The sequence below is a fragment of the Ursus maritimus genome (assembly GCF_017311325.1).
Source record: "Ursus maritimus isolate PB19 chromosome X unlocalized genomic scaffold, ASM1731132v1 scaffold_X1, whole genome shotgun sequence".
In the NCBI taxonomy this organism is placed as follows: Eukaryota; Metazoa; Chordata; class Mammalia; order Carnivora; family Ursidae; genus Ursus; species Ursus maritimus.
Window position 1 is genome coordinate 26,282,951 of NW_024423319.1, and position 13,852 is coordinate 26,296,802.

General features: G+C 38.5%; 1 protein-coding gene across 6 annotated transcripts in view; it reads left to right on the forward strand.

Moving 5' to 3' along the window:
• The window catches only part of TENM1 (teneurin transmembrane protein 1), a 535,869-nt gene that overhangs the window by 282,055 nt on the left and 239,962 nt on the right, over window positions 1–13,852 (forward strand). For all 6 annotated transcript variants that reach the window (XM_040628223.1, XM_040628229.1, XM_040628232.1 and 3 more), the window contains 4 exons: window positions 658–868; window positions 5,393–5,494; window positions 6,832–7,026; window positions 10,084–10,284. In XM_040628223.1, coding sequence (XP_040484157.1) covers window positions 658–868; window positions 5,393–5,494; window positions 6,832–7,026; window positions 10,084–10,284 — 709 coding nt within the window. The remainder of the gene's footprint in view (window positions 1–657; window positions 869–5,392; window positions 5,495–6,831; window positions 7,027–10,083; window positions 10,285–13,852) is intronic.

The window sequence follows — 13,852 nt, forward strand, 5'->3', positions numbered from 1 at the left end:
AACCATCAGGGGATTGCTTTTTCTCCAACAGATACGACTGTAGTCCAGACATTACCTTCTGGATGGGAATAGGCAGGGAATTAGAATGCCATTCAAATGCGACTCTTAAAAAAATGTCCAAGGAAATGTGTGCCATGCGCTTGTCCACTGATTAGGGGAAAAAAGGAGGGGGTCCTTTGAATATTTAAATATGCTACCACAAAGGTAGTAAAATATAATGAATGTTCTCAAATTTTTGACTGTTAACTTGTTTTAAAAACTGTAAAACTCTTGAATTTGTAGAGAAGATCATGGTCACATTTTTGAGGGTAATGTGTGGTTTCGAATATCTTTTATCTGATACTTTAGTAAAATATCAAAATTCTCTTGCCTAATACTAAATCAGATTTTTTTCTATTTCTTGGTTTACTTATTTTTAGACAATTATTTTGAATACTCCAAAACTGAGAGGTTTATGACATTTATAAATATAGTGGGTTTTTTTTTCAGAATTAGTAATATACTTTTGTGTTTAAGTATGCTTAAGAACAAATAACTTCTTTTGCTTTGCCTACCTCAAAGAAGTATGAAGTATGAAATAGGGCAATTGAAGTTAAAGTTGTTCATTAGTCTAGAAGTACAAGTAGTGGCTCATATTTGTGTGTGTATTTGTTCCAGTTTGATTTTGTAAAACTGATGGATGGAAAACAACTGGTCAAGCAGGACTCCAAGGGCTCTGATGATACCCAACACTCCCCTCGGAACCTGATCTTAACCTCACTACAGGAGACCGGTTTCATAGAGTATATGGACCAAGGGCCTTGGTATCTGGCATTTTACAATGATGGAAAAAAAATGGAGCAAGTATTCGTGTTAACTACAGCAATTGGTAAACTGCCTTGACTATGATTTTAAATTAACAGTATAGTTCTAGAAACAGATAATGATTAAAGTGATACAGATGTTGTTTAAACTCATTGCTCGTTCTGCTTTAAAGTCATTATTCAAGATAGGTCACTATGAGAAAGGCTTATATTATTGTTGTCATTAATGTTGTTTAAATGCTGGTTAAGATTTTTTAAATGCTCCATTATTTGCTGTTATTGTAGGACACTTGCCATGTACCTTTTTTATGTTTTCAACAGGAATAATTACCTGGATAATAATATTACCAGGGCTGCATAGATGAACAACTTCAACGAAGGAGGGAGTAAGCAAGAGAATCTCTGTTAATTCAAGAGCTATTAGAAAAGGAGAGGCGGATAAATGCCTCAAAATGGAAAAACTAGCATCAGTCCAGTTCTTCTTTAGAACAGCTGGTTCTAGAACCATTATGCCTTGAAAATACAACCTAATATTTAGAGAAGAGTCTTAGGGACAATAACTTGGGTCACTCAAAGCCCTTTCTTTTAGAATTTTTTAGCCCTGAGGGGAAACATCTCATAGACACAGTATTTTATTGTGTGAATTTTCCTAAAACACGTCTTTTAAAAGAAGAGAAAATATTTTACAGCTGTCAGTTTTCTATACAACTCTCACCACTTTATCCTTTAGTTAACCTGTTCAACCATATGTTTAAGAAGATGTGTTGACTGTTAATAGATATACCATCTGCTCTTTAGAGCAATTACGTTCTATTTTTACTTGATGCTGAAGACCTTGAGTCAGTAGAGAATGGTATTCCAGCCATAAGATTATCAAAACTTTCCTCTAAAGTAATCAGAAAGGCTATAAAAATGCACTGACGATTTTTTCCCCTAGAGAAAAACTCAGTGATTTTATATCTTCAAAAGACAATGTATTTGTTAAATTAGAAAAAAAAAATATTTTAAGTCATGACACTATTTTGCAACGCTCACAGGCTCAATGGAGCAGATTTAATAGATACACCTTTCATGATATTTTTCTGTCAAGGCCCAGTTTTGATAATGCAATTGCCAATGAGTTATGAGAAGTTAAGTTTCTCCCAAGAAATCAAGCAGTTAGAAGATCTAAAATATTTGTGAAGATTTTCTCCCTTCCTGTTATCCTTACCACTAAGCTCAAGTTAAAACACTAACCCAACTATTAACCTTTCAAAAATCAATAGACCCAGAAACATGCTTGAAGTTTTTTCCCCTCCCTTACTTCCTCCCCAAAAGAAGCTAACCTTTGAGGTAGAATTCCTATTATCCGGATATCAAGCTGTCCGTATCATATGCAACAAAGTGTTTGCTTTTTCCTTATGCTAGTCAGTTTTTTTTAATTCTCCTGAAGCAACAGAAACACTTCTCCTGCAATTCCACTTGAAGAGAATCCAAGTAAATTTCTGAAAAAAACGAAAGGTATTAGGTTATTACTCTAAATTCTCCCCATTCATTTTTTATGCTTTTATAATTTATCCTAATTATAGTAAAAAGAGGCTAATATATTTGCTTAAACAATTTAAGCTTTGTATAAATATAACTATGCTAAATGCTGCTCATTCTCTCTTTCATGATAATGTTAGAATCAGTTGATTGATCTTAACTGTATTTGGTCTGCTACTAATAAGGATCAAGACAGTATTAACAACCAACATTTATTGAATGACTAATACAGGCTAGCCACTGGCCTATATTAATATATATTATTTTCCAGTAGTATAGACAGAGTTGTCAATATCCCCTAATCTCAGCCAACCTGCTCTGTAACATGATAATATATACCATTTATGGAGTGCCATTCTGCCCCCAAGCACTGTACCAAATGCTTTACATTCAATTATCTTGTTTGATTCTTGTCACAACGCTGATAGCATAGGTGTAGTGATATTTATATAATAAATAAGGAAATGGAGGCTTGGAATGAGTAAATAATCTGATAGACTCTCACAGCCAGCAAGTGGCAAAATTGAGATTTGAGACACCCAGTATGTCTGATTCCAAAGCCCAGGCCCTTTTTACCAAAATTATTCCATGAGACTATTCATTACCTTTAGTTTCTCCCTTAAGAAAACCTGCCGGAAGCAAAACCCATCATCAGTGTGGATGCAGATACCAGGGGGCTTTAGACTGTAGAAGAACAGACTTTTATGCATAGAACTTTAAAATCCTTCTCAAGTCTAATGAACTGCCGTCAAGGAAGTGATTCTGAAGTAAGATTAAAAAGACAGGAGGCAAAATTTCACAGAGGCCAACGTAAAGAGAAAATCACATTCTTTTTCACCTGTGGTTACTTCCGTGCTCCTGCTGTAGCCATCCTCCTCCCAGTGTCTCTTTCATACCTGGTGGAGGTGGCAGCTTCCAGAACCCCCTATATTGCCTTCTCTTCTCGCTTGCATTGCTGGTGTTGAGCTCTGTGCAGCAGTGTGGGCCCAGGGACAGATCTTAGATAAGTCAATAAGATGGAGGGATTTTTATTTATTTTGATAGCAAACTTTATTAAACATTTTTTCTACAATAGCTACGTTCCCACAAGCCCGCTTCCATAAAGTTGTCAATAGGAGCCAGTGTGAAATTGAATTCAACTACATTTGCCTTTGAAAGCGTCCTCCGTGGCCTCCTATTAACCCTCCAGGGCAGGGGAAATCCAAATGTAGATCTAAGAAGTGCCACTACTGCTTGTACAAGAAAGATGTATAATATAGAAAGTAGAGAAATGATTGTTCCATCTCTGAATGAAAAAAAAACTCTGTGCCTTTTCATAATGACCTGCTAAATAAATGATTTATGAAAATAACTAATGTTTTAATAAGTTAAAAATCGGTGGCTCCATTCCTGCCAGACCCGTCGTAGTTCAGTAAAGGCCACACATAAATTTCTTCTCCAGCTCTGCTTTCAAACACAGGGATCGGAGGACAGATTATCATAAACCTGCAAAGAACCATCTGATGTATTCACACGGGGTTGAGAAGAAGAATGTCCTCCGAGTGATAATAAGGTGGCTCTCCACACAGCCACTGGATTCATTCTCAGCTTTCTAAGAATTCCCCGAATAAACTAGATACCGCTTTCTTCCTCTCACTTTTATTCTACCCACGGCGGATCTCCAAGTCTAGATCAGAAGTTGTCTAACCGTGGAAGTTTACTCTCTGAAGCATTGGTTCTCAGTGCTTTAAGGCGGTGACCGTCTACAGGGTCACCTGGGGTTTTTGTTAGAATGTGGATCACTGGGCTGCGTCCTTCAGCTTCAGTAGATCTGGAATGAAGCCTAGGCATCTGCATTTTAAGTGCTCCAGGTGATCCTCCTGATACCCCTGGTCAGAAGGCCACAGTTGAAGAAATGCTATTTCTCGACCCTCATTATAAATTCTCATAGTTGAGTGGAAGATGCCAAGACCACTTCCTAGAATATCTCCTTCTAACTGGAAATAGCTTATGCAAGTGAAACTAGATGAAGTGGATAATTTGGATTGAAAAGGAAAAACTGGTACATACGAGAAGTATGAGTTTAATGGGCCAGAATATAAAACTTTGAATCCAAGAATGCTAAGTATGGAAAACTTCCAGAAGCAGTAATGAGAAGACAGTTTAAAAAAAAAAAAACTGAAAGAAGAAAGCACACATACCATAATAGTTCATGGACTTGGAATTTGATTTTATTATACTCAAATACAATTTTAAACTAGAAATAATTATTGTCATTGTCAGAGTCTGACTTTTGTATAACTTCATACCTTTTCAGCCAAGTTACTTACCACAAGACTTATCAAAGTTCTGTCGCACCGCACATTGTCATGTCACCAGAACTACCTATGGACCCCTTCAAAGCCTTCTCAATTCCCCCGAAACCTATTCTTCTCTCAGAATGGATTGAAGGGAAATTAGTGGCAGAGAACTGATAAGCATTTACAGTCAAGAAAGCATTTCTCAACAAAATACTTAGGTTCTAATGCTTTTAGTGGTGGTGAATTTAATATGAACACTTACTTTAAAAGCCTTCCATTGTCACTTATTAATGAAAATGAAATACTGATTATCATATTTAAGCTGTCAAGATGGTAGATTAAACATTGTAAGATGCTAGAGAAGAAATTTTTTATTTGCTACAACCTAAATTTGAAAAATAAACAGTAGACTGAGTCTTTTGGGTTGCAATTTTAAGCCTGTTTTGCTTTTGAGAAATGTCCTCTAATCCAGGACATTTTTAGCTTTGTCGTGAACATCTCATAAGAATACAATTCATCTAGACCCTTTATGCACTTTAGAGATGAGGTTGGTTTTTAGTTTCACTCTCGAATAGCCAATTCAGCAATTCCAGGGCCCTTTTAATAATTTGGTACTGCACGTGACATCTTACAAAAATCTTTGCCATCTGATTTTAAATAGTAAGCACTCCAAGACAACAGAGGGCAAGATTGTTACAAACCCAGAGTTCTTGGAATTAAAAAAAAAAAATTAAGGATACTACAGCTTGGAAGTTTGCTCATTTTTTTTTCTTTTTCTATTACTAGAAATAATGGATGACTGTTCAACCAATTGCAATGGAAATGGAGAGTGTATCTCTGGCCATTGTCATTGTTTTCCAGGATTCCTTGGGCCTGACTGTGCGAGAGGTAATGTTGCTCTGTTACTCCAGTTGGTTTAGGGAAATATTTGTCATTTGAGAACTCAGGATCAGTAGCAATAGGAGGAAGAGGAGAAGTGGCAGTACTAGCGACAGCGACAGCAACAGCAGCAGCATCCACCCCCCCCACCACCACCACCACAACCAAAAGTTGAGCACTTACTCGGCCAGACACTGTTCTGAACACTCCGTTACCTCTTCGGATTCATACTTACAGTGATAGCCCGGTGAGGTAGATCTACTGTTATCCCAGTTTATTGGGCAAAGAAACAACCTCAGAGAGGTGAAATAGTCAGGGTTACCTGACAGGTGGAATTTGTACCTAGGTCGTCTGTAACTGCTCATACACACACCCATGTAAACTCGAAGGGATAGGCAGCCACCAAACCAGGAGGTAGCTTCAAAAAGTAAAGACTGGCAAGTCAGAAGTTAAACTTGGCAAACTTTACAGTTTCCTAGACTTGCCCATAGTTTAATTCTTGAAAAGCTTTAGGTAACTCACACCGTGTTTCCCCATAGGCTTACAGTTATTACCGCAGAGATGCTTTCTGCTCATTTTCAGTATATTCTTACAGTTCTCAGTCTGCTAATACTTTAATCTCAGGTTTCCCAGGCGCTCAGTTTCCTTAGATTAAATTCTGCTCAGCTGAGAATTCTATAGCACTTGCTAGCTTGCCAGGAGCACGATAGATCTTGCAAATATGGGGATTAGGAATAAAGATGATGGCTGGTATTAAAAATTGAGTGAGACAGAAGATGTAGGCCCTGCCCTCAAGGAGCCCATAGTTTTAATAGGGAGCCAACAGTGACAAAGCAGAGTAAATATTCTAATAAAGGTCTGCACGAGGTGTCATGGGAGTAGACATCTCTCCAGCATAAATCTATTTAAATGTACAACTTTTTAAAGATAACACTTTATAATATGAATAACTCCGCTATTTATCAGATTTTACATTTTTCAGGTTTTTCTTTCTAAAAGTAGCATGCATCTGTTTGAGGGAGAAAAGACATAAGAGAAAAAAAAACCTAGCCTGAAATAATAAAAATAATAATAATAATAATAATAAATAGTTGTTTAAGAGTATGGTAAGATCAAAAGCAAAGACTTGACATAATTTTTATATTTTTATCACTTATCCTTACTCCACTCCCATAAGAGGAAAAATGCTATTTGTAATCACAATCACGTGTCTATTTAATAAAGGCTAAGACAGAAATAGTACAAATTTTTGCCTGCAATATTATACAAGAATCAATAGAGAATTGCCCCTTTGGAGATTTTAAAAGCATTCTGAGAACACTACAAGTTCATTTGCCAACCTTCAGATTCATGCCCTGTGCTGTGTGGCGGGAATGGAGAATACGAGAAAGGACACTGTGTCTGCCGAAATGGCTGGAAGGGGCCAGAGTGCGACGTTCCAGAAGAGCAATGCATTGACCCAACATGCTTCGGTCACGGCACCTGCATCATGGGAGTCTGCATCTGTGTGCCAGGATACAAAGGAGAAATATGTGAGGAAGGTCAGAGCCCCATTTTCGTCTCTTGCTTCAGGCTTTTCTCTCACTGAGCTGTCCAAGTGTCGTTGTGTGCTTCTAGTAGAAACGCAAGTCGTCTTTGCAAGCTGTAAATGTTCAATGTCTTTAGTACACGGAGCAGAGGGCTGGAGTCGGGGGAGTTCGTGTCTCTTCTGACAGTCTCTAATATTAACACGAGGCTGTGTCTGTGACACTTGCAGAGCAGTAAGGAAAAATGGTGCTTTCCCCCTCCTTTCTAACACTATTTTGTAACTTGAGAATTTCCATATTGGTGATATTAGGTGTTAATTCGTATACTTTCATTATTACATGGTACATTAGGCTACATCTTACTTTAAAGCACATGATAAAAATAATAATATACGCACATTTGGAACCATTCCGTTGAATGTTTTCTTTGGGAGCGATTTGTAATTACCGTTATTATCATTGCTTTATATTATTTATTTTTACATACCTCATGCTGAAACTTGACCTCCATGCCTAAGGAAGCCAGCTTACCACTAATGAGTTTCAAGGCAGTGCCTTTATATTACAATTCACCCCAAAGGAACCTTTACGCACACACGCACAAACATAGCTTGAAATGGCAATAGTTTTCTCATTTAAAGAGACACATTGAAAAATAAGTTTACTAGTAATCAGACCTTTTTCATGCCACATTCCTCAAATAAGACTGATTTCAGAAATAATATTAAACCATTACCATGGGAGATGGTCTCATCACAACTGTTGTTCAGGAAAGAGGCTGCTGAAAATGCACTATAATTGCTTTTTAAAGATGGCTCATTAAGACTATTACACAGCATTCTAAAGGGTTTAATCTCATTCTGCTCCAAGAGTTTAGCTTTCCACCTCCTGTTAGCAATAGTAGACTTTTGGTGTGAAGATTGTATCTGTTCCATTGAATGACACTGGGCCTAGACAGGGCACCAGAGTACCTCTGGAAACTGTTTTTACGGTGATCCAACCTCAATCATTGTATTTAAGTTGTAAATTCAGATGTTATGTGGACGTGTTCACCAAAACGTGGCATCTCTTACAACTTCTACAGTTTGCCATGAAAGTGTGTGACCTAATTAATTTAGACCCTTTTAATTAAAATTTGGGAGAAAAATAGCTTAGCTTACATTTCACTTCTAGGGATCACTAAGAAAATTTGTAGAATAACCAAGATAGCAAGGAAGAATGCTCACCATATTTAACAGGATGAACTTGTCAAATACAGTAGAAAAAAATGTTTTAAGTCAAACATCACAGACCGGAAACTCACAGGCTAAACTGGGCTTATGGACGGTTTTGTTTGGGTCACACAGTGGTGACGGTGGTAATGTTTTTTGTTTGTTTGTTTGTTTGTTTAATGTGATCTATTTGCTAAAATTTAAAAATAGAGAAGTGTCCTATAAAAACTTCTCTTTTGGGTCTCTTGAACAACTGGAAAATCTGATAACCCTGGGCCCTCGTTCCTACGTGGTGACGATCACCTGGAACCGAGCAGCAGCAGTTTCTGTTAAACTGGATACTTCTCCCAGTTCACTCCCAACACACGGGCTTTTTCCGTCCAGTTCACCTCAGTCGTGGAGGCTGCCTGCTGGCCGTATGACTTTGTGCCTCTGATTTAAGGGACTTACCTACTCATTGAAGGTGGCCTTTTAATAAAATAAACTATACTAAGTTAAATCTTACTTTGTTAAAATTGTTGTGTTTTAATATAACAAAATGGCCTCCTTCTAAAACAATATTCTGTACTTTTAGACTTTCCCTCTCACTCCAAATAATGAACGAAACCAAATTAGATGTACCTTTTAGTATTTATTTGCTGATTAGCTCAGGTAGTAGAGCATTGTGCTAATGACCTTGAGGTTTGGGGTTAATTATAATAGCAATAGCACTAATTATAATAATGCTTAGTTAGGCTTACTCTGTTCCAAGACTGTAGGCCACACCCAAAACTGGACCAGTCTTGCGAATGAAAGCAGGTTTTTATTAGTCCGTTTCCATTCCTGGAGAAGTAATTCAAAGCATACATCCTCATTATGGGGAGTTATTTTAGTCTCATCCTATTTGTATCCGGAGAGCAGAAATTTGTAAATCAACCTTGTTTTTTCCCACGGAATGGTCACTCAATTAAAAACATAAAACAATTTTCCCCAAGGCAAACACAGGGATCTACTCCTACGAGTTTATAGCTTTGTTAGAATGTGTCCAAAAATTTCCGAACTCACAGAATCAGAGACAAATAGAAGTACGTCTGTGATATTCTAAAACGTTGAAAACTACGTCACAGCATCCTGATGGAAGGAGAAGGCATGAAAAAAAAAGCTTTAATAATTTTTAAAATTAGGTTTACAAATGTTGCATTTTCAGTGCTTCCAAGAAATTAATGAAAGATTATAATAAATTCATTATATTGTATGATTTCACCCAACAGCAGTCAGCTTACTTAATACCTAATAATCTAAGCTTTAAAAAGATATGTATGTTTTAATATTTTATATATTTACATATAAATATTTTTCTATTTGTAGACATATTTTTATATATGGTATATTTGTATATTTTATATACTTATTTTATATTCTCTGTATAATTACTATGTATATCTTCTTCTCGAGTCACATCAAGTGAAAGCCATTTCTTAGAGCTATGATTCCAGTTTCAAAAAAGACAAGGAAGGACTCCCTCAAAATTCTTGGGCTTTTTTGCAAAGCTGAGGAATTCCTATTGACGGCCCACACTGTTGCACCCACCCATATGTGTGGGAGTACTACACACTATTCACAGTTTTATACAACAGATGTGTAGTTTCCTTCATCTTCTAATTTCAGGATGCAACCTTTATGATACCCTCCCATATTTTGAAGTGTTAATAATCTTCTGGTTTGAATCCAGCCTTTGCATGAGACATTTTATTACCTAATTAAAACAGTATTAATGACATAGTAGGAAATCAGTGTGCGTATCTCAGTTTCATTACCCTAAGCTATACAGGCCACACCTGGTCACTTTTAACCTTTTTTCCTCCTTTTTTGGCACCTTCAGAGGACTGCTTAGACCCGATGTGTTCCAGCCATGGCATCTGTGTAAAAGGAGAATGTCACTGTTCTACTGGTTGGGGAGGAGTCAACTGTGAAACCCCACTTCCTATATGTCAAGAGCAGTGCTCAGGACACGGGACTTTTCTTCTGGACACTGGAATGTGCAGCTGTGACCCCAAGTGGACAGGATCTGACTGCTCAACAGGTACATTGAAGTTACCTCTTTCTCCTCCTTCCTCCACTCCCAGATCCTCACTGGTCTTTGCCTTAAGGTGGTAGTTCTCAAAGTCTGATCTGCATGCCTTCATGGATCATGAGGGACTTCCAAGTATTTCCTAGGCTAGTATTTGACTGGGTTTTCATAAGCAACATACTCCTGGACTTGTAATTATATCTTTCGTTGCCGTCAGTGTGGACTTGAACCTCTATCCTCATTCTGCATTCTCCTGCAGTCATTTCATCCTTTCCCATGTCTCCTACTGTCAGTTCTCTACAGGTTATTTCAAATCAGTATCCCCCCCAAACTCAAATAATCCTTCATTTCCAGTCATCTGCTGAGTATTTCCGATGGGTGTTCCATCACTTAGAAACAGAACTTAGCTCAGGAACTCTATTTGTACCTTTCCATATTGCTGCCCAATTACTATTCCCACAACTTGGCTTTCCTTTTCCTATTCCTTACCTTAAAATCAGCGATAGATCTCCACTGTCTAGAAATAAAGTTCAGATATCTTCGCCTGTTATCAAAAGCCCACCAGAAGCTGTTCCAAGTCTCTGTCTCCAGCCCATCTTCTACTTCTGCTTCCTGCATAAATCCCTCCTTCTGCGAAAGGACTCATATGCTCTGCTTAGTCCCAGTACCTCACACGTTCACGCTTTTCTCTGTGCCCTTTCCTCAGCAAGGAATGCTGGTCCCTTTCCACCTATGAAAATCCAACCCATCCACCAAGACCAACTGCAGTTTTAACTATTCTATAAAACCTCTCCTGATCACATCGAGAAGATCCTCTGAAATCCTGCCGTACTCATTGCTAGAGAGTAAAAATGGCATCGTGATGTAGCTATTTGTGTATGTGATTTGTTTTTCCACCGCCTAAACTAAAAATAATGGATCATTCTTTATACTTTTTTCCCCTTATCCTCAGGCCATGTGCTCATTAAATGAGTAGAATTAATAAATAATAACTCCTACAGAACCTCTGCCTATGAATTTTGTTGAGGATATAAAATGCCACGTGCAAAACAGGAAAGATTAGAAGCTCTGTGAGACTTCTCGTACCACTGAATTCATTTATGAACCAAAAAGTCTGTAGTCTTGTGCTGTACAGAAACAAGAAAATCCCTCTGTTAAGAGCATTAATTCTAACAGCATACTTCACAAAGTTTTGTTGCCTCACATAGAAATAATATGGTAAAGAGAATTGCATTTTACAGTTTCAGAAATGGATAAAATGATAAAGACAATGTAATAATAACTAAAATGCAGGCCTGAAAAATTACTCATTTAGTTACCGAGCAAATGTATGTGTGCCTGCTATGTGCTTGGCATGATGCTTGGTGCTGGGGGTATAGTGGCGAACAAGATGGATATGGCTCTTGCACAAGAGAAGCTTATAGTCTAGTGGAAGAGACACATAGAACAGGCTAGAAGATGGTTAGAGAAAGAAGGTAGCTGGGTACCGCGGCTCTAACCTGATTACTGAGTTATTTGCTAAATGCTGTTGCACCCTTTCAGCCTTCATGTGGCAGATAGAGTGTGCGTAGAGCTTCAAGTTTAAAATAAGAGTATTAACAATTGTATTATTACTAAAGCACACACTCACGTAATTATTATGTAATAGGCACTACGTGTTGTACATATATTTTTTTAATCTTCATAATAACCCTGTGAGGTAAGTCCTATAATTGTGCCCACTTTACAAATGAGGAAGCTGAGACACGGAGAGGTTAAATAACTTGTCCAAAGTCAACCATGTAATAGGTTTCAGAGTCTAAACTGAGACTAAGGTATTCGGGCTTCACATTCCATACATTTAACCACTGTACTGTATTGTACTGTACTGTCCTCTCCCCTGAGAGCCCATCACCTAATTCGCCATATAAAAAAAGTCGTATCATTGGACTTTGTGCAGGGTCAGGTGCTGCAGAGCACAAAGAGAGAGCCGTGGGGTACTTCTGTGAGAAGAGGCCCTATAGTCAGGCAAGACTTTGAAGAAATCGACACTTGAATCAACATTAGAAAGATGATTACATGTTTATTATGTGGACAAGAGGGGAAAGAACATTCCAGGCAGAAGGAGTAACTTAAAGAAATAAGAGATGTGAATTCAAATGACACAATTGAGGATTTGCAAGTCATTGGGTAGAGCTGCAGCCTACGAGTCCAGAAGAGGTACGGACAGGAGCTGGAACATGGGGAGTTTTATTTGCACACCATGCTAAGGGATTTGCATTTCCCTTCGACACAATAAGAAGCCACTGAGTGGTTTATAATAAGCTGCATGTTGGACAGACCACTCTGACAGCAACCGCGAGGACCAACTGGAGGTGCATGATGTGGGGACGTAAGGGACAAGCACAATGTGATTATTAGAGTAGCCCAGGAATGGAGTGTTGGGGAGGGCCTGGGCTAAAACTGCAGCTGTGAGAATAGTGAGGCGGAGACAGACCAGAAAGGAGTTACCATGGCAGATGAGGGACAGGAGGAGCCACGGATAACTATCCTAGGTGGCTAGGTAAAGAGAAGCAGTACCAGCTGAGACCAAAAAAGCCCAGGCAGAAAAACAGGTGTGGGCAGAGAGACAGGACATGGTGAGGTGAGCTGTGGATGTGCCGAGTTAAAGGTGTCTGCAGAAGATCCAGGTGGAGATGTCCAGTGAGGGATTGATAGTCGAGAATGGAACTGATGGGAGAATCCTGAACTGGGCACAAATATCTGGGATAGAGTTCAGACCTTAGGAATGCACGTTATTGTTAAAGAAGATGCAGAAAATGAGGATGAAGAAAGTCAAGACCCTAGAGAACACCAATATGTGGTATCTTTACCACAAGAAGGTTCTTAACATTTAGTCAAAAACTTGCCTCTTTATATATGATTTAATAAACATTTATTGATTGAATAGTGATTCTGTATCATACAGTTTCTCCCTAAGGCCACTCGCAACTGTATGTGTCCTTCCTGATGCCTCAGAATTTGGCAAAACCCCTGGCAGTATACCAGTCACCAGTTGTAGAAATTCAAATATTTGTATTTCCAACTAATCAACATGAAATTCATTGTGCTGGGAGTTTCTCTTTCCCCAGTCCACCCTTCCACCTAATACACAAAGACATGCACCAATCCTGTCAGCAGAAATCAGTCAGAAGGGGAAGAAAGGGGTAATTATGAACATGCCTCTACGCTTGCCCCTCCCCCCTTCCAGATGAAGTACCCTAAACCCTACCCCACTCCTTCCTCACCTCAAATCAGTCTTACCCACCCAAACAAATCAAATGATGAGGAAAAGTGATAGTCCCATAGAAGAGTAGGTGTGGAAGGAAGTGTAGAGTTATCTGCTTCAGTGTTTCATAGATTTGGTGGTCTCTAGTCCGCCTGCCTCAGCATCACTAGAGATTCTAATACTTGGAGGCACGGAGACATTAAATGGTTTGTCCATAGGTGAAAGCCACTGCAATGGTCTAACCTCCTCACTTAATTGTTCATTTGCAAACATTTATTGAGCCCCTGTTATGTCCCTGTCAGCATGTGAGGCGATGAGGCAGCCATAGCTGGG